We start from the raw sequence: 19,630 nt of genomic DNA, 5'->3' as shown, positions 1-19,630 counted from the left end.
ATGAACCCGCCGCCTTGCAACATTGTATTTGCGTAAGAGACCCTCAAACGAGATTCTACCTTCATGACCAGGTTTTCTTTCAGGTGGTGAGATTCCATGATCCATTACTCCTGGGAATTATTTTACCTGACCACTAGGAGGAGACAAAGATTCCAAAACTCCAAGAGCCTTATAAAACCCCTCCAACCTCTATGGTAACTAGTTTGGTCTTTGCCTCCGCTGGAGGTAGGTGAAGAATGGTGAAGAATGAAAGTGCTCCAGAAGTTTTCTATGAGAGAGAGATCTCAGACTGAGTTGAGGCCCAATTTTCACCTCAGAGTGCTGCTGTTTGGCAGAGAGGTGTATAGGAAGTATTTGGTACTGGCACAATTACACCTTTTTTGGGAGTTAATCACAAGCCTTCCACAGGTATCGCAGGAGCATGTCCTTTGCCTCCTCCTGTTAGGACGTCGGTACACTACTCCATATCCTCTACTGATATGTTTCTGCACTGATTTGGCTTTCTTTTGGATTATGTTCCATCTTCCAGTAGTTGGGTGCCTATGGATATGAATTTTTATTAATATTATTTTTATAGCACTCATGCTATCTTTATTTGAAAAAGCAGAAATGTAAGCTTAAAGGGTCACTAAACCCAAAATCTTTCTTTTGGGTTAGGCTATAATGTATTTATCTTTTTATACTGTGTAGCCTAGGGACAATTGATTAGATTACGAGTTTTGCATTACGGTGCGGTACGGCTATTACCGCTGATATATTGGCCATTGCGCGTAGAATGGCTGGTAACGCATATTACGAGTCGCAGCAGTATAGCTATACCGCAAGCATTTTAGCCTGTAACGCAACGTCCATTCTGCACCCAAAAAAACTTACGTATGAGTGCAGGATTTTCAATAGCGCCGTATTACAGGTTGTGCGGTCCAGCTAAAATGCTTGCATTACAGCCCATACCGACATGATCAATTTCGCCATCTGAGACCAGTAGTTAGGGATTTTGCAAAAGAAAAATGTTTTACAAAAAACTCTTAACTAAAATGTAACAAAGTACACTAACACCAATAAACTACCTATTAACACCTAAACCGCCACCCTCCCGCGTCACAAATACTATATTAAACTTATTTACCCTTAATCTGCCGCCCACCAACATCACGACTATTAAATAAACCTATTAACCTATAATCCGCCAGCCCCCCACATCGTAACTAATAAACTAAAACTATTAACCCCTAATCCGCCGCCCACCCACATCACCAACACTAAATAAATCTACTTAGTCTAAATTAAAAGTTAAAATATAATTATCTTAAAATAAATAAAAACCTGTGAAATTAAAAAAAAATAAGATTAAACTATAAATGAACCTAACAACAATTTTAAAAAAAACCTAATACTACGAAAAACTAAAAAAACTAAATTACAAACTTAAAAAAACCTAACACTACAAAAAATAAAAAAATCTAACATTACAAAAAATAAAAAACACTAAAATTACGAAAAATAAAAAAACTCTAAGCTTACAAAAAATAATAAACACCTAATCTAATAGCCCTATAAAATAACAGCCAATAGGATTTCAGTAGCTGTCATCCTATTGGCTGTTCAAATTAGTCAATAGGATTTCTGTAGCTCTCATGCTATTGGCTGATTTGAATTTGAAGAATCAAATCAGCCAATGGGAATGCAAGGTACGCCATTCAACTTAAGTGTATGGTGGTGGTGATTGTATGAAGAGGACGCTCCACGCAAGGATGTCATCGTCGGTCCTGGATAGCTTCGCTCCGCGCCGCCGGGATGAAGATAGAAGATGCCCCTGCGATGGATGAAGATATCACCGCCTGGATGAAGAATTCTCGCCGTCTGTATGGAGATTGATGTCCGGACTTCAGGACTTTTTTTTTTTTTTTTTTTTTTTTTAGATTAGGGTTTTTTTGGCACTGTAAAAGAGCTGAATGCTAGACATGGTTAGAAAATCAGCCAATAGGATTGAGCTTGCATTCTATTGGCTGATTGGAACAGCCACGAGGATTTTTTCTACCTTAATTCCGATTGGCTTTTAAGGGCTATTGATAGTTTAGTTTAGGCTAAGGTTTTTTTTATTTTGGGGGGCTTTTTTATTTTGATAGGGCTCTTAGATTAGGTGTAATTAGTTTAAATATCTTGTAATTTGTTTTTTATTTTCTGTAATTTAGTGTTTTTTTTGTAATTTAGTTAATTGTATTTAATTTATTTAATTGTATTTAATTTAGGTAAGTTATTTAATTATAGTGTAGTGTTAGGTGTTAGTGTAACTTAGGTTAGGTTTTATTTTACAGGTAAATTTGTATTTATTTTAGCTAGGTAGTTATTAAATAGTTAATAACTATTTAGTAACTATTCTACCTAGTTATATAAATAAATACAAACTTGCCTGTAAAATAGACCCTAAGCTATATACAATGTAACTATTAGTTATATTGTAGCTAGCTTAGGGTTTATTTTATAGGTAAGTATTTAGTTTTAAATAGGAATAATTTAGTTAATAATATTCATTTTATTTAGATTTATTTAAATAGCAGCAGGCATAAAAAAGCAGCATTAGGACCTGTTAACGCTGCTTGTTTACCTTAACACACAAATCGTAATCTAGCCGTATGTTTTTATAGGGGAAACACCTCTATGCACAGTAGGGGGTCAATTTATCATATGTCGGACGTACATGATTCGCTGTAACAAATCATGTCCGCCCTACATCGCTAAATGCCGTCAGCATACGCTGTCAGTATTTAACATTGCACAAGCATTTCTTGTGAAATGCTTGTGCAATTCCGCCAATCAGCTGCTAGCAGGGGGTGTCAATCATCGAGATTGATGGTGGACAAGTGGTGGACAAGTTAAGGAGCAGCTTCTTAACTTAAGTTTCCAGCGAGCCAAAAACTACGGGTGTAGAAAGCAGCATCCGCTGCTTATTAAATCTACCCCCAGGACCAAACACATTCACAAGAGGACCTTTCAAAGTGGTGGTGCCTACATTATGGAACTCATGGTCATTAATGCTCATTCCAGTTTACAAGTTCAGTAATGTAGGCACATGCACTTTGAAAGGCGTGAACTAGTTTGGACTTGGCGTGCATGTAGGCGTGTCAACTATAAAAAAAAGGTCAGAAAATCTAATTTAAGTCTCTCAGGAAGATAAAATGTTGCATGGCAACATTTAAACATTACAGTTTAAAAAATAAATGTTATAATCCAGTAAAAGAGCATATTATAAGTCATTTGCATAGAAATTCGTACTTGCCATTTTGTTTTCAATTCACGCCAAAACTGAAACGGTGCTTTAACAAACAATAGTTTAAAAAATACTGTTTAATAAATAGTTGTCAAAGTTGAAAGTGACCATATAGCTATAGTAAAATAGTGAACAGTCCTTATCCTTAACAACCTAAAAGATGCATTCAGATGGGTTGGCAGTGGTGCGGATGGAAAAGGATTACAATAGTTAGCTATAAAAGTTGCGATTAAGCAATCAATCCCCCTTTAAAACGCAATTTGAATTATGCCTATACTGCTAGTGATAATCACGACAGTGCAAGTGGGACTTTTAATCAAATATTACAAATGAAATATAAAAACTCGCCATTTGTAGATGTTGGGGTCCTGAAATGACTATAGAAATATCCATCATGTCTAAATACCTATGGTTATTTATTGCTACAGATATATTCTGATGACAATAGGTTAATGTCACACATGCAAATTAGTATTTCCTTTGCAGAGTGAACAAAGGGGTTACATAAATACAGCTTTACTGTAACCTTAAAGGGACAGTTTACTCAAAAAAATGATCCCCTTTAATTTGTTCCCAATGATCTACTTTACCTGCTGGAGTGTATTACATTGTTTACAAGTATTTCCTTCACCCTTATATTGGCATTCAAAATAGTTGATTTAACCTGTGCTATCCCCACCTATTCTGAAAGTTTCTGGCCTTAGGTCCAAGCCAGCAGAATAAATTTTCCTCCAAGTGGGGTAAAGAAGAGATGAGGTAATACAATTTAAATTTTCCATTGTTCTCGCCAAGTATTTTGTTTAGGGACAGATATAACATAAAGAAGCATGTATATGTACACAATGTGATAAAGAAATGAGATCTGATTTTACCTACAAGCTCAACCCATTTTATTAGGTTGTGGCTTCAAAACAAAAAAATCAGCTAATTCATATACACAAATAAACCTTAAAAAGCAAATTCACATACATTTTATACTCTGCAGTTGGTAAAAAATAGTAACTGGAAACACATTAAGGGAAAAACAATTTTACAGTATACTGTTCCCTTTAAGAAGTGTTAATGCACTATTGTATCAGTTAATTTTGGGAGACCTCAAAGTTTCAATTTCGAAACCAGGCAGTTAACTCATGAAAAGTCCTTTTTGGGGGATTTTCAACTCAAAACTTGTTCACAGTGGCTAGGTTTCTACAAATGAAACAATATAGCACTTTTAAAACTCGACTACCTATCGGTCAGAAAGCAAAAAGCCTTATCAAGAGCAAATTGTATATAGATTGTGATTGAGGCCTTAATGTCTTACAACCTCTGTACCACCAGCTCACACTCCCATTCCTTAATCTCATCTCTGGTCCATCTCTTTTCCTTTCTCTCAATTTCTCTTGCATCTTTTTCACAGTGCTCCAGACATTCACCTCTCACTGGTCAGAGACACCTGGACATTCACACAGTGTGACCACTTATGGGAGAAATCCAGGAACCTATTCCTTCTACCCTCAAGGTGTTACCCAATTAGGTTCTCTATCCACTTCCCCGCTATACTCATCTGCTCAGTTCCTGGTGGCTCCAGCCCCTTCTCTGGAACGTGAAGGAAGCCCCAAATTCTTGGAGACTCTGAAGACAGAGAGGATGAGCCCTTTAGCCTCTGAGCTTTTGACATTAGAGCCAAAAAGTCCCAGCAGCCAAAGTCTACATCAGATGGGATATCTAGGAGGAGGGGGGCAGGACATGAACACGAGTCTATTCCAGATATCAGGTATCTATAGATGGTGAAAACTTTAGAAAGGTGACACAATGTTAGGAAAACAGACATGTAAATTCATTTTTTTCCTTCTTCTTTTTAGAGGATCGTGAGTGTGTAAATTGTGGAGCTACTGTAACTCCCCTTTGGAGACGGGATGTTAGTGGTCATTATTTATGCAATGCATGCGGTCTTTACCATAAGATGAATGGACAAAATCGCCCACTGATTCGTCCCAAAAAACGACTGGTATACACAAAAGGGATAACAAAATTGTGTTATAGATTTAAGTGTGTTTGGGCTGGAGAGTTATCATAGTAAAACTGCTATGGTGATAAAGCTGTAGAGGTATCATTGTGGTAGACATAAAAGGGTGGTTAAGTGTCATTCTAGGAATGATGCTGTGGTGGTAAAGCTGAAGATGTGTCATTATGGTAAAGATGCCATAGTGGCCAAGCTGTAGAGGTATCATTATGGTAGACATAAAAGGGTGGTTAAGTGTCATTCTAGGAAAGATGCTGTGGTGGTAAAGCTGAAGATGTGTCATTATGGTAAAGATGCCATAGTGGCAAAGCTGTAGAGGTATCTTTATGGTGGTGATGCCACAGTGGTAAGGGTGAAGAAATATCCCCATGGTAGAAATGCCATGGTTGTAAGGCTGTTATGTTAGAGAAGCCATCGTTTGCTTTGGTGGGCTGTAGAGATACCATAGGGGTAAGGCTGAGAGGTATCATTTTGATGATTTCATAGTAGTAGGGTTGTATAAATGTCATTATGGTATAGATCTTGGGTGGGCTGTAGAGATGCCATTATGGTAAAATGCCATGGTGGTCTATAAAGGTGTTATACAGTTGGTCTGTAGAGATTCAACTATGAGCGCAGCAAAATTGTCATAGCTAGTACTCAGCAAACATTCCTCTAACAAAGAATAAGCAAACAATATTCACTAGAGATGGCAGCAGTGAATGTGGTGGGGTGGCAGCTAAGTACAGTGAGTTTGCCGTATTAGCATAAAAAAGATTTACTTGATAAAGTCATACAATCATCTACATTTATTCATGTCTGTTTCCTACAGATAGTCAGTAAGAGAGCTGGGACACAGTGCAGCAACTGCCATACAACAACCACAACGCTGTGGAGACGCAATGCAAGTGGCGACCCTGTGTGCAATGCCTGTGGGCTGTACTACAAGTTGCACAATGTAAGATATGGACAAAAGCACCTCCAATTGCAATATACCTCGTTACCTGCACCACAACTAAAAAACAGGATTTTTTCACTTTAACTAGAAAAGCACTTGCATCAAATAAAAAATCTGATTTGCACCAGTCCTGTTGTACTGCATCCAAGCGCTGGGTGGAAGTGATCGTCCTGATAACTTCACTTCGTCCTTGTGTATGGCAGGCAGCGCGCAGGTCAGGAGGGAAGAGCTTGTGTATGTGTGTATATATATGCTTGTGTGTGTGCATGTGTGTATATGTATGCTTGTGTATGTGCATGTGTGTATATGTATGCTTGTGTGTGTGCATGTGTGTATATGTATGCTTGTGTATGTGCATGTGTGTATATGTATGCTTGTGTATGTGCATGTGTGTATATGTATGCTTGTGTATGTATGTATAAATGTATGTGCATGTGTGTATATACAGTATATGTGTGTGTGTGTATACAGTATATGTATGTGTGCATGTGTGTATATTTATGCTTGTGCATGTATGTATACATGTATGTTTGTATGTGCATGTGTGTATATACAGTATATGTGTGTGTGTGTGTGTGTGTATATATGCAGTATATGTATGTATATATACAGTATATGCATGTGTGTGTGTGTGTATGTATGCTTGTGTCTGTGTATGTGTGTATGTATGTTTGTGTATGTGTGCATATGTATGCTTGTTTGTATATACAGTATATGTGTGTGTTAGTATATACAGTATATGTGTGTGTATGTATGCTTGTGTCTGTGTATATGTGCATGTGTGTATGTATGTTTGTGTATGTGTCCATATGTATGCTTGTGTGTGTATGTATGTGTGTGTATGTGTGCATATGTATGCTTTTGTGTGTATGTATGTTTGTGTATGTGTGCATATGTATGTTTGTGTGTGTATGTGTGTATATGTATGTTTGTGTGTGTGTGTGTGCATATGTATGTTTGTGTGTGTATGTGTGTATATGTATGCTTGTGTGTATGTGTATATATGTATTCTTGTGTGTCTGTGTATGTGCAGGTGCGTATATTTATACCTGTGTGTGTGTATATGTATGCTTGTGTGTTTGTGTATGTTTATATATGTATGCTTGTGTGTGTGTATGTGCATGCATGTATATGTATGCTTGTGTATGTGTTTATGTATGCTGGTGTGTATGTGCATGTGTGTATATGTATGCTTGTGTGTATGTGCATGTGTGTATATGTATGCAGGTGTGTATGTGCATGTGTGTATATGTATGCTTGTGTGTATGTGCATGTGTGTATATGTATGCTGGTGTGTATGTGCATGTGTGTATATGTATGCTTGTGTGTGTGAGAGAGAGAAAATGTGAGAAATAACATGTGTGTATATATACTGTATATCATACAATCATTCCATAAACCCATACCAAATACACTGCATACATAATTTGAGGAAAATATGCTAATAAAATAGTTTTTTACCATTTGTCAATAAAAAAAAAATGTCCCTGGATTTCATTTTAAAAATCTGGTCACCTTAGCATAGAGGATTCCTTCACCAAATTATGACTAAGTTATACAGCTGTCCCTCCCAAACACCTACAACACTGAGCGTGCACATAAATCAGACAAAAACAACAATTTCTTGTCATGTTTGCCTCCTGTGAAGCGTACCACTTCACAGGAGGCAAACATGAAAAGAAATTGTTGTTTTTGTCTGATTTATGCACCAAAATAAGGGTAAGTGTGGGTCTGTATGAGATCTTTGCTAACATGTATGTTTGTTAGTATGACGTGTATTCATGTATGTATGCTTGCTGGGATAATGTATGTGCATGCTTGTTATTGCTGAGATGATGTATGCCCATATGTGCTTGTTGATATGTGTCACAGCCTACGTGGGTCTTGAACCCAGGACTGCTGGTTGAGTGTGCATGTGTATGTGTTGGAATGATGTGTATGTTGGGATAATAATGGTGGAGTTGCGTGTGCATGTGTGCGTTGTGGTGGAGTTGCGTGTGCTGGGATGATGTTATGTGTACATGCATGTGCTGGGATGATGTTATGTGTACATGCATGTGCTGGGATGATGTTATGTGTACATGCATGTGCTGGGATGATGTTATGTGTACATGCATGTGCTGGGATGATGTGCGTGTGCTGGGATGATGTTATGTGTACATGCATGTGCTGGGATGATGTTATGTGTACATGCATGTGCTGGGATGATGTTATGTGTACATGCATGTGCTGGGAAGATGTTATGCGTGCATGCGTGTTCTAGGATGATGTAATGCATGCATGCATGTGCTGGGATAATTTTATACGTGCATGTCTGTGCTGGGATGATGTTATGTGTGTATGCGCGTGTATTAGGATAATGTTATGCGTGCATGTCTGTGCTGGGATGATGTTATGTGTGTATGCGCGTGTATTAGGATAATGTTATGCGTGCATGTCTGTGCTGGGATGATGTTATGTGTGTATGCGTGTGTATTAGGATAATGTTATGCGTGCATGTGTGTGTTGAGATTATGGGGTACATTTAAAATGCCGACAAGCATACACTGGCGGCATTTAACATTGCACAAGTATTTCTGGTAAAATTGGCTGCTAGCAAGGGCCGTTAATCATCCCAATAGTATCGGATCGGGATAATTTCAGTCCGCCACCTTTGTTATGACCTCTGCTTCTAAACTTCCGTTTCAGGCGGGCCTGAAATGATGGGACTCCGAAGCAGCATCCACTGCTTAATTAATGGACCCCCATATGTGTGCATGCATGTGGTGGGATGATATGATGTTATGTGTGCATGTGTGTGTATAAGAATGATGTTATGTGTGCATGTGTGTGTATAAGAATGATGTTGTGTGTGCATGTGTGTGTATAAGAATGATGTTGTGTGTGCATGTGTGTGTATAAGAATGATGTTATGTGTGCATGTGGTGGGATGATATGATGTTATGTGTGCATGTGTGTGTATAAGAATGATGTTATGTGTGCATGTGTGTGTATAAGAATGATGTTATGTGTGCATGTGTGTGTATAAGAATGATGTTATGTGTGCATGTGTGTGTATAAGAATGATGTTATGTGTGCATGCGTGTATATTAGGATGGTGCGGTGTGTGCATGTGTGTATTAGGATGGTGTTGTGTGTGCATGTGTGTATATTAGGATGGTGCTGTGTGTGCATGTGTGTGTATTAGAATGGTGTTGTGTGCATGTGTGCATTAGGATGGTGCATGTGTGTGTATTAGAATGGTGTTGTGTGTGCATGTGTGCATTAGGATGGTGCTGTGTGTGCATGTGTGTGTATTAGAATGGTGTTGTGTGTGCATGTGTGCATTAGGATGGTGCTGTGTGTGCATGTGTGTAATAGGATGGTGTTGTGTGTGCATGTGTGTGTATTAGAATGGTGTTGTGTGTGCATGTGTGCATTAGGATGGTGCTGTGTGTGCATGTGTGTGTATTAGAATGGTGTTGTGTGTGCATGTGTGCATTAGGATGGTGCTGTGTGTGCATGTGTGTGTATTAGGATGGTGTAGTGTGTGCATGTGTGTGTATTAGGATGGTGTTGTGTGTGCATGTGTGCATTAGGATGGTGCTGTGTGTGCATGTGTGTGTATTAGAATGGTGTTGTGTGTACATGTGTGTGTATTAGGATGGTGCTGTGTGTGCATGTGTGTGTATTAGAATGGTGTTGTGTGTACATGTGTGTGTATTAGGATGGTGTTATGTGTGTGTATTAGAATGGTGTTGTGTGTGCATGTGTGCATTAGGATGGTGCTGTGTGTGCATGTGTGTGTATTAGGATGGTGTAGTGTGTGCATGTGTGTGTATTAGGATGGTGTTGTGTGTGCATGTGTGCATTAGGATGGTGCTGTGTGTGCATGTGTGTGTATTAGAATGGTGTTGTGTGTACATGTGTGTGTATTAGGATGGTGCTGTGTGTGCATGTGTGTGTATTAGAATGGTGTTGTGTGTACATGTGTGTGTATTAGGATGGTGTTATGTGTGCATGTGTGTGTATTAGAATGGTGTTGTGTGTACATGTGTGTGTATTAGGATGGTGCTGTGTGTGCATGTGTGTGTATTAGAATGGTGTAGTGTGTGCATGTGTGTGCATTAGGATGGTGTTGTGTGTGCATGTGTGTATTAGGATGGTGTTGTGTGTGCATGTGTGTGTATTAGGATGGTGTTATGTGTGCATGTGTGTGTATTAGGATGGTGTTATGTGTGCATGTGTGTGTATTAGAATGGTGTTGTGTGTGCATGTGTGTGTATTAGGATGGTGTTGTGTGTACATGTGTGTGTATTAGGATGGTGCTGTGTGTGCATGTGTGTGTATTAGAATGGTGTTGTGTGTGCATGTGTGTGTATTAGGATGGTGTTGTGTGTACATGTGTGTGTATTAGGATGGTGTTATGTGTGCATGTGTGTGTATTATGATGGTGTTATGTGTGCATGTGTGTATATTAGGATGGTGTTGTGTGTGCATTTGTGTGTATTAGGATGGTGTTATATGTGCATGTGTGTGTATTAGGATGGTGTTGTGTGTGCATGTGTGTGTATTAGGATGGTGTTGTGTGTGCATGTGTGTGTATTAGGATGGTGTTATGTGTGCATGTGTGTATATTACGATGGTGTTGTGTGTGCATTTGTGTGTATTAGGATGGTGTTATATGTGCATGTGGGTGTATTAGGATGGTGTTGTGTGTGCATGTGTGTGTATTAGGATGGTGTTGTGTGTGCATGTGTGTGTATTAGGATGGTGTTATGTGTGCATGTGTGTATTAGGATGGTGTAGTGTGTACATGTGTGTGTATTAGGATGGTGTTGTGTGTGCATGTGTGTGTATTAGGCTGGTGTTGTGTGTGCATGTGTGTGTATTAGGATGGTGTAGTGTGTACATGTGTGTGTATTAGGATGGTGTTGTGTGTGCATGTGTGTGTATTAGGCTGGTGTTGTGTGTGCATGTGTGTGTATTAGAATGGTGTAGTGTGTACATGTGTGTGTATTAGGATGGTGTTGTGTGTACATGTGTGTGTATTAGGATGGTGTTATGTGTGTGTATTAGGATGGTGTAGTGTGTACATGTGTGTGTATTAGTATAGTGTTGTGTGTACATGTGTGTGTATTAGGATGTGTAGTGTGTACATGTGTGTGTATTAGGATGGTGTTGTGTGTACATGTGTGTGTATTAGAATGGTGTAGTGTGTACATGTGTGTGTATTAGGATGGTGTTGTGTGTGCATGTGTGTGTATTAGGATGGTGTGTGTGCATGTGTGTGTATTAGGATGGTGTTATGTGTGCATGTGGTGTGTATTAGGATGGTGTTGTGTGTGCATGTGTGTGTATTAGGATGTTAATGAGGGTAAAACTTATATGTGAACGACAGATAAACTTTTACCATACTTCACGCTTCCTTAGAATTCTTTTTTATTTGCTCTTAACACACAATTGCTAACATCAAAGAAATATCTCTATTCAGACAGAACATACCAATGAAAAAAAATGATTTTATTATAGACTTTACCTATTTCTCCTGGAAGCAGCAATCATTCAATATATCTATAATATTTTTTTCCTCTTTTAGGGCTAAATTACAAGTGGAGCAGTGTTTTGCATTTTTGCTTTAGCAAAAACTCTGCTAGGATTTTAATTTTTGTGCTAGCCAGGTTGTGCTGTGTGATGACCAAGTTAACCAACCCTGCGCCAGTCACTTGTTTGGCACAGAAAGGGTTATCAGACCCCTTCTTTACTGTCCCTACTCTGTCACAGTTTAGCCAATCCAAGCAAGTGACTTAGTTCAGTGGGTGCAAGGGTTAACCACACTCTTTAGTCTGTGCTAGACGTAAAAGAAATGCCCCAAACTCCCCTTTAATGCCACCCACACTAAACTAAACACTATATCTAGCTGCCACAATTTAAGATTATATGATATGGGAAATCTTAAGGAAAACCCAGAACAATTACAAATTGAATCACAGATTACAATTTAGCAAAAAAATAACATAAAATCACAGTCCTAATACTACCAATCTCTTTCAGTAACGTGGTTCAAATATTAGACAAAGGCCAAAGCTTAATAAATGAAAGTTTATTATATGAAAAATTAGCACAATGCATTAATAATAAAAAGATATTAACAAATAGAATTACACAAGCAAACAGTTTTTAAAATAAAAAAGAGAAAAAAAGCAGAACCCTTATACTTCACTAGTCTTGGTATCTGTGCCAGGGAGATTGGCAGGAAAAGATGGTCTCTCACTCTGTTGGTATACAGCCTCCCATGTAAGAAGAACAACTTTACATGTTAAAACACAAATCTTTATACAATTTTCAGGGGATCCGGTTGCTTGACCCTCCCTCTTTGCAGGGGCTGGAAAGCCCCCTATCTTTTACGACAGTCAATAAACTCTAAGTCTTTGATTGAAATTATAGAACACATAATTTCTGCTAGGTAAATCAATTGCATATATACAAAGAGGCAATCTCTTAGAGATATTGTGAGGAGTATTTTGATACCAACATCATATATTTTTCCATTCTTTATGTTCCTGAAACATTATTTCTGATACAAGCACCTATGTACATAGCTGGCTGTCCTATCACTGACCCCAGTGTAGTTCCTGGATTGAGGCTCTGTGTTCTGTCATGCCCTCTGCTGACAGTTTGAGCTATAAAGGTCTCTTCTGTGTATACTACAAAGTATTTATGAGGGTCCTGGCACCTCAAAGGGAACACAAACATAAACACAGGACACATTTCTTCTTGAAAATTGCGGTTAAAGTTGAAATTCGAAAAAACACCCACTCTCTCACGCAAACACTATAGCGTTTTCACAACTGCGCTAACCTGACATGAAAATATGAATATTTTATATTCCCTTGTTCTTAACGTAACTGAATATGTTTTATTTATTCGTAATTAAATATTTCTACATATATATGCTGTTTTTTTAGACAAATATATATTTATAAATATAGTAGACAAACCTCTACTCCTAAATTTTCAAGACTCATTATCCTCAGGCATGGTACCCCAGAATTGGCATAAAGCTGATGTGGTGCCACTCTTTAAAAAGGAAGCAGGGATGATCCAGGAAGCTATAGACCAGTTAGTCGGACATCAATAGTGGGGAAGATATTTGAAGGGATTATAAGGAATTATATTAATGAGCACATTTGTGTAAATAAGATTATGGGGCCGAATTATCAAGATCAGAATGGAGCTTGATGCCCCTTGTTACCGGCTAAAGACCGCTGCTACATAACTTGTTCGCCTGCTCTGAGACCACGGACAGAAATCAACCCAATCGAATGCGATCGTATTGATTGACACTCCCTGCTAGCGGCCGATTGGCCGCAAATCTGCAGGGGGCAGCATTGCACCAGCAGTTCACAAGCACTGCTGGTGCAATGATAAATGCCAACAACGTATGCTGTCGGCATTTATAAATGTGTGGCGGACATGATATGCTACATCGTATCATGTCTGCTCACACATTAATAAATAGGCCCCTATGAGTTGAAACCAGCATGGTTTTATAAGAAATAGATCATGTCAAACTAATCTAATTAGATTCTATGAGGAAGTAAGTAAAAATATAGATAAAGGGGAATCAGTTGATGTGATATACTTAGATTTTGCAAAGGCATTTGATACAGTGCTACATGAGAGATTAATGCACAAAATTAAGGGACTGGCAATATCTGAAAATGTTAGCTCATAGATAAATAACTGGATAAAAGATAGGGAGCAACAAGTAGCAGTGAATGAATCATACTCAGATTGGACAAAGGCAATCAGTGAAGTCCCCCAGGGATCAGTACTGGGCCCTGTTCTTTTTAATATTTTTATAAATGACTTGGAGCAAGGATTAAATAGCGACATCTCTATTTTTGCAGATGATACTAAGTTAAGTAAGGTCACTAGGTCAGAGCAGGATGAACTTTCGTTACAAAGGGATCTACACAAATTAGAAGTATGGGAAAGTAAATGGAAAATTAAATGTAATACGTTTTACATTTTGGAAGTAAAAATAAGCAGGCAATGCATTATTTAAATGGGACAAGACAGCTAAACAGAGGAGGAAAGGGATTTGGGAGTAGTAATAGATAACAAGCTAAAGATGGCTGCACAATGCAGGGCAGCGGCTACAAAGGCTAATAAGATACTAGCATGTATTAAAAGAGGCATTGATTCAAGGGAGGAAAGCATAATTGTGTCACTATATAAATCCCTGGTAAGACTTCACCTTGAGTATGGAGTGCAGTTCTGGGGACCGATCACAAAAAAGATATTGCAGAACTGGAAAAAGTTCAGAGAAGGGCCACAAAGCTAATAAGGGGAATGGAGAATTTAAGCTATTAGGAGAGGCTAGCCAAATTGGGTCTGTTTTCTTTAGAAAAAAGGCACTTGAGAGGTGACATGATTGCTTTATATAAATATATTCAAGGCCCATATACAGAGATGGCAGAAGCTCTATTTATTCCAAGAAAATTGTTTCTGACAAGAGGTAACAATTTAAAGTTGGAGGAAAGGAGATTTAGGGGTCTATCTATCAAGCTCCGAAAGACTCGCCAGAAACAGCAGTTATGAAGCAGCGGTCACAAAGACCGCTGCTCCATAACCCTGTCCGCCTGCTCTGAGCAGGCTGACAGACATCGCCGGAAATCAACCCGATCGGGTACGATCAGGTTGATTGACACCCCCCTGCTGGCGGCCCCCGCTTATGGCGGCGTTGCACCAGCAGCTCTTGTGAGCTGCTGGTGCAATGCTGAATACGGAGAGCGTATTGCTCTCCGTATTCAGCAAGGTCTGGCGGGCCTGATCCGCACTGTCGGATCAGGTCCACCAGACCTTGTTAAATAGAGGCCTTAATCTCCTGCAACGGAAACGTTGTTTCACTGTAAGAGCAATAAAATTGTGGAACTCGTTACCAAAGGATGTAGTGAATGCCAATACCCTAGATACATTTAAAAATTGTTTGGATACATTTTTGTCTAGAAACAAAATTCATGGATATGATTGCTAGTATTAAATGTCACCTTTTAGTGGGATTATTTAAGCTTAACTGGAGCTTTTTGTATTTTAGATTTGTATAGGTTGAACTCGATGGACTTCAGTCTTTTTTCAACCTCATCTACTATGTTACTATGTTTATATAGATATAGACATATACAGATATATATAGGACCTGTACTCCAATCCTCAAATATTTGAGTGAGCAGCCACCAGGGTGCTATATCAGAGATATACAAAAACAGTCACTAATAAGATAGCACTCACTGGGTTTAAAAATAAAACTTAGCTTTTATTGTAAAATTTTCAAAGATTAAAACGATCCCATGACGTTTTGGTGCCAACCCAACCAGCACCTTTATCAAATGGTTCAAACAGTTCCTTCAGGCAGATGACAAAGCCTGACATCCACAGGGAATATCTATTTCAAAATACATAGAACATATTCTACTATGTGCAGAACATTGGAATGTGAAATATTTACAGTAAATAAGATACATAGTTAAACATATCTATATACATACAAATACATCTTCAGAATGTATATGTATGTATCTCTGCTTATGTATGTATCTCTGCCGTACTTTGGCGTTTTTTTTTTTTCCCTAACACTCGAGATCTCATATCTTTGAGTCACTATAACTTTTTCACGCAATTTTTTTTAAAATCATTTTTATTAGATGGTGTTAATTTGAGTGTAACTGTATTTTGTAATGTATTTTTTATGTTTTGTGACACTTTTTTGTTTCAGAAAACAGTTAACCACAGCTCTGAGTTTGTGGTAAGAATTGAAGTGTAAATTTTGCTCAACTTGTAATATAAGCCCAATTAAAACTGCTCACAAAAAGACAATATCGCTTGTGCAAAAAATGTTTGCACCACACTTGTAATCTAGCCCTTAGTTGTTTATATATTAGGGATATGAAATCCAGAACAGTGATATGCACTTCCAATGATTGCAACTTAGAAGAACTTTGTTTGGTTGTGGACACAAATGTATAAATATGCCTAAGAATTGTGATCCCATCAATGTCCATTCATAATGTTTCATTATGAATTATTTGTTGTAATAATATATAATAATTATACATTGTAGGTGAATCGCCCACTGACAATGAAGAAAGATGGTATTCAAACCCGAAATCGCAAAGTCACCAGCAAATCCAAAAAGAAGAAGCAGATGGAAGTTCCCTATGACTTACCCAAAGGGGTACAAGAGGAATCAGCTCTGTTCTCCCTGGCACCTATTCTCATCTCCAATCAGATATCCCCAATGGGATCCATGATGCCCTATGCTCCTCAGCCTCACTTAATGACATCCCCAAGGACCCCCCAAGGAATCAGTTACAGACCACACATGGTCACAGGGGCCACATCTGCATTCAGCTAACACATAGGGACAGCTAGTATCACCTTCCAATGGGACACTGCCAGCATGTATAGGATCAGCTTACTTTTTACAGGAATATGGCTAGTTCCCATAAAGAGATACAGACTGGAACACTGCCTGCCCCAAAGGACACTGCCAATTAACCCTCTCCCTGCCCAGACCATTAGCTGCCATTCCCTCTGTCCTCTCACCACCCTTTGATATTGGGTGCCAGATGCCTCATTTTATAATTTTCTGTTTCCCACTGCAGGAAACCCCACTTCTCAGGTCATTGTCATAGTCTCATATATATATATATATATATATATATATATATATATATATATATATATATATATATATATATATATACACACACAGTCATAGTCAAAATATTGTCATCCATGCATTTCTGTCAGATAATGCACCATTTTTCCCAGACAATTGTTGCAATTACAAATGTTTAGCCATTCTTATGTTTATTTATTTTGATTGTATTGGTATGACACAAAAAAATTGTAGAAAAAAAGTCAAACCTGACACATTGACGCAAAACTCTTGGAAAAAAATAACTGAAATCAATTGTTTCCTGTAACCATCAATGAGTTTCTTGCACTTCTCTACTGGAATTTTGGACCACTCTTCTTTTGCCAACTGCTCCAGGTCTCTCAGATTGGAAGATTTCTTTTCCACAACTGCTGTTTTGAGATCTCTCCACAGGTGCTCTATGGGATTGAGATCTGGACTCATTGCTGGACAGTTCAGTACTCTCCAGTGCTTTGTCTTAAACCATTTCTGGGTGTTTTTTGAAGTGTGCTTTGGGTCATTGTCCTGCTGTAAGACCAATGGCCTTTGATGGAGACCCAACTTTCTGACACTGGGCCCTACATTGCACCACATAATTGTCAGTATATGGCCGGGTTATAATACTATATATTTAATAATTATTCTTTAAAACAAACCCCCAATAAAATGCATATACAAAACAATCAAAATTAATATAAATTCCTAAATTCTTTATATTAGTTAAATTTATAAACACATTGAATTATATTTATAGAAAACCAGATTATAAATCAGATGATACACACTTATGCTGTTATAATACCCTTACAAAGATCATAAAAATATCCACAATAGAATACCAGAATCTTCTGTTATTAACCAATAACTCTAGTTCAATGTTCAATATGGATTACTAACTTTAACAGTGCTTAGTTAAGCAATAGAACAATATATTTTAACAGCCAATTTCTCTGAGCTGAAATTAAATCTTTTTTTAGCTACAATTAAGGCAAGTTCTAAAATATATATAGTTTCCAATAACTTAATGCACACCAGAGAGATATACTTACAATAGTAGGCCTGACTTAGAAATATGAAACACAAAGGATATTTATCTAGCAAATAAATTAATTACTTAGCATACAAAAGACTAGTTTTAAACTACACAGGGCTATGAAACACAAGCTTGAAATACAACTGTGCCCTTTTAAAATTACTAACTGCAATCTAGTTATAGTTACCAAATACCTTTGATTTAAATATTATATTTGTATTCATCAATCGCGTATACTTTACCAAAAATAACCAAATCGATATTTCAGCTTCCAGAACTTCTTGTTTCACCTCATATAAATAAGGGTATGGCAATATGGATAATAAAAGGTAACCCAATTTCTCTTGTTAAGTGTGTTCAGTCCACGGGTCATCCATTACTTATGGGATATATTCTCCTTCCCAACAGGAAGTTGCAAGAGGATCACCCAAGCAGAGCTGCTATATAGCTCCTCCCCTCACATGTCATATCCAGTCATTCTCTTGCAAGTCTCAACAAAGGAGGTTGTGAGAGTAGATAGGAGTTTTTTACTTAATATTCTTCAATCAAAAGTTTATTATTTTAAAATAGCACCAGAGTGTGCTGTTTATTCTCTCAGGCAGTATTTAGAAGAAGAATCTGCCTGCGTTTTTCTATGATCTTAGCAGACGTAACTAAGATCCACTGGCTGTTCTCGCACATTCTGAGGAGTGGGGTAACTTCAGAGAAGGGAATAGCATGCGGGGTCTCCCGCAAATGAGGTATGTGCAGTAAAATATTTTCTAGGAATGGAATTGACTAAGAAAACACTGCTGTTACCCATATGACGTAAGTACAGCCTTTAATGCAGTAGTAGCGACTGGTATCAGGCTGATAAATGTATGCGCAGTTGAGTTATTTTCTAGGGACTAGAATTTGACTTTAAATACTGTTAGTACTGAAATAAATGTATGAGCCTTAACTGCAGTAGAAGCGACTGGTAGCAGGCTTAGTGATAACTTTGCATAATACTGGAAAGTTGTTTTTTAAAACGTTTACTGGCATGTTATTCGTTTTGTGAGGTACTTTGGTGATAAATCTTTTTGGGCATGATTTTTTTCCACATGGCTAACGTATATTTCTGCTCTGTCTATTCTTTTTCACAAACATCTGGCAGAGAACCCAGACGTCCAGGCTTTTTGTCAGGCTTTGGCTAGGATTAAGCCTGTGTTTAAAACTGTTGCTCCCCCGTGGAGCTTAAACTTAGTTCTTAAAGTTCTTCAGGGTGTTCCTTTTGAACCCCTTCATTCCATTGATATTAAGCTTTTATCTTGGAAAGTTCTGTTTCTAATAGGAATATCCGGCTCGGAGAATCTCTGAGTTATCTGCCTTACATTGCGATTCTCCTTATCTGATTTTTCATTCAGACAAGGTGGTTTTGCGTACTAAACCTGGGTTTTTACCTAAGGTTGTTTCTAATAGGAATATCAATCAGGAGATTGTTGTTCCATCATTATGTCCTAACCCTTCTTCAAAGAAGGAACGTCTTTTGCATAATCTGGACGTAGTCCGTGCCCTGAAGTTCTACTTACAGGCAACTAAGGATTTTCGGCAAACTTCTTCTCTGTTTGTCGTTTATTCTGGACAGAGGAGAGGTCAAAAGGCTTCGGCTACCTCTCTCTCTTTTTGGCTTCGTAGCATAATACGTTTAGCCTATGAGACTGCTGGACAGCAGCCCCCTGAAA

General features: G+C 38.0%; 1 protein-coding gene across 2 annotated transcripts in view; it reads left to right on the top strand.

The window, feature by feature from the left end:
* GATA1 (GATA binding protein 1) overlaps positions 1–17,583 on the top strand; it is a 142,887-nt gene extending 125,304 nt beyond the window's left edge. For both annotated transcript variants that reach the window (XM_053695403.1, XM_053695402.1), the window contains 4 exons: positions 4,668–5,024; positions 5,113–5,258; positions 6,085–6,210; positions 16,316–17,583. In XM_053695403.1, coding sequence (XP_053551378.1) covers positions 4,668–5,024; positions 5,113–5,258; positions 6,085–6,210; positions 16,316–16,609 — 923 coding nt within the window. In that variant the 3' untranslated portion in view covers positions 16,610–17,583. The remainder of the gene's footprint in view (positions 1–4,667; positions 5,025–5,112; positions 5,259–6,084; positions 6,211–16,315) is intronic.
* Positions 17,584–19,630: the final 2,047 nt, after the last annotated feature.

The sequence above is a fragment of the Bombina bombina genome, chromosome 12 (genome assembly GCF_027579735.1).
Source record: "Bombina bombina isolate aBomBom1 chromosome 12, aBomBom1.pri, whole genome shotgun sequence".
Classification (NCBI taxonomy): Eukaryota; Metazoa; Chordata; class Amphibia; order Anura; family Bombinatoridae; genus Bombina; species Bombina bombina.
The sequence above is the reverse complement of the archived record's forward strand: the minus strand, read 5'-3'. Positions and strand labels throughout refer to the sequence as shown.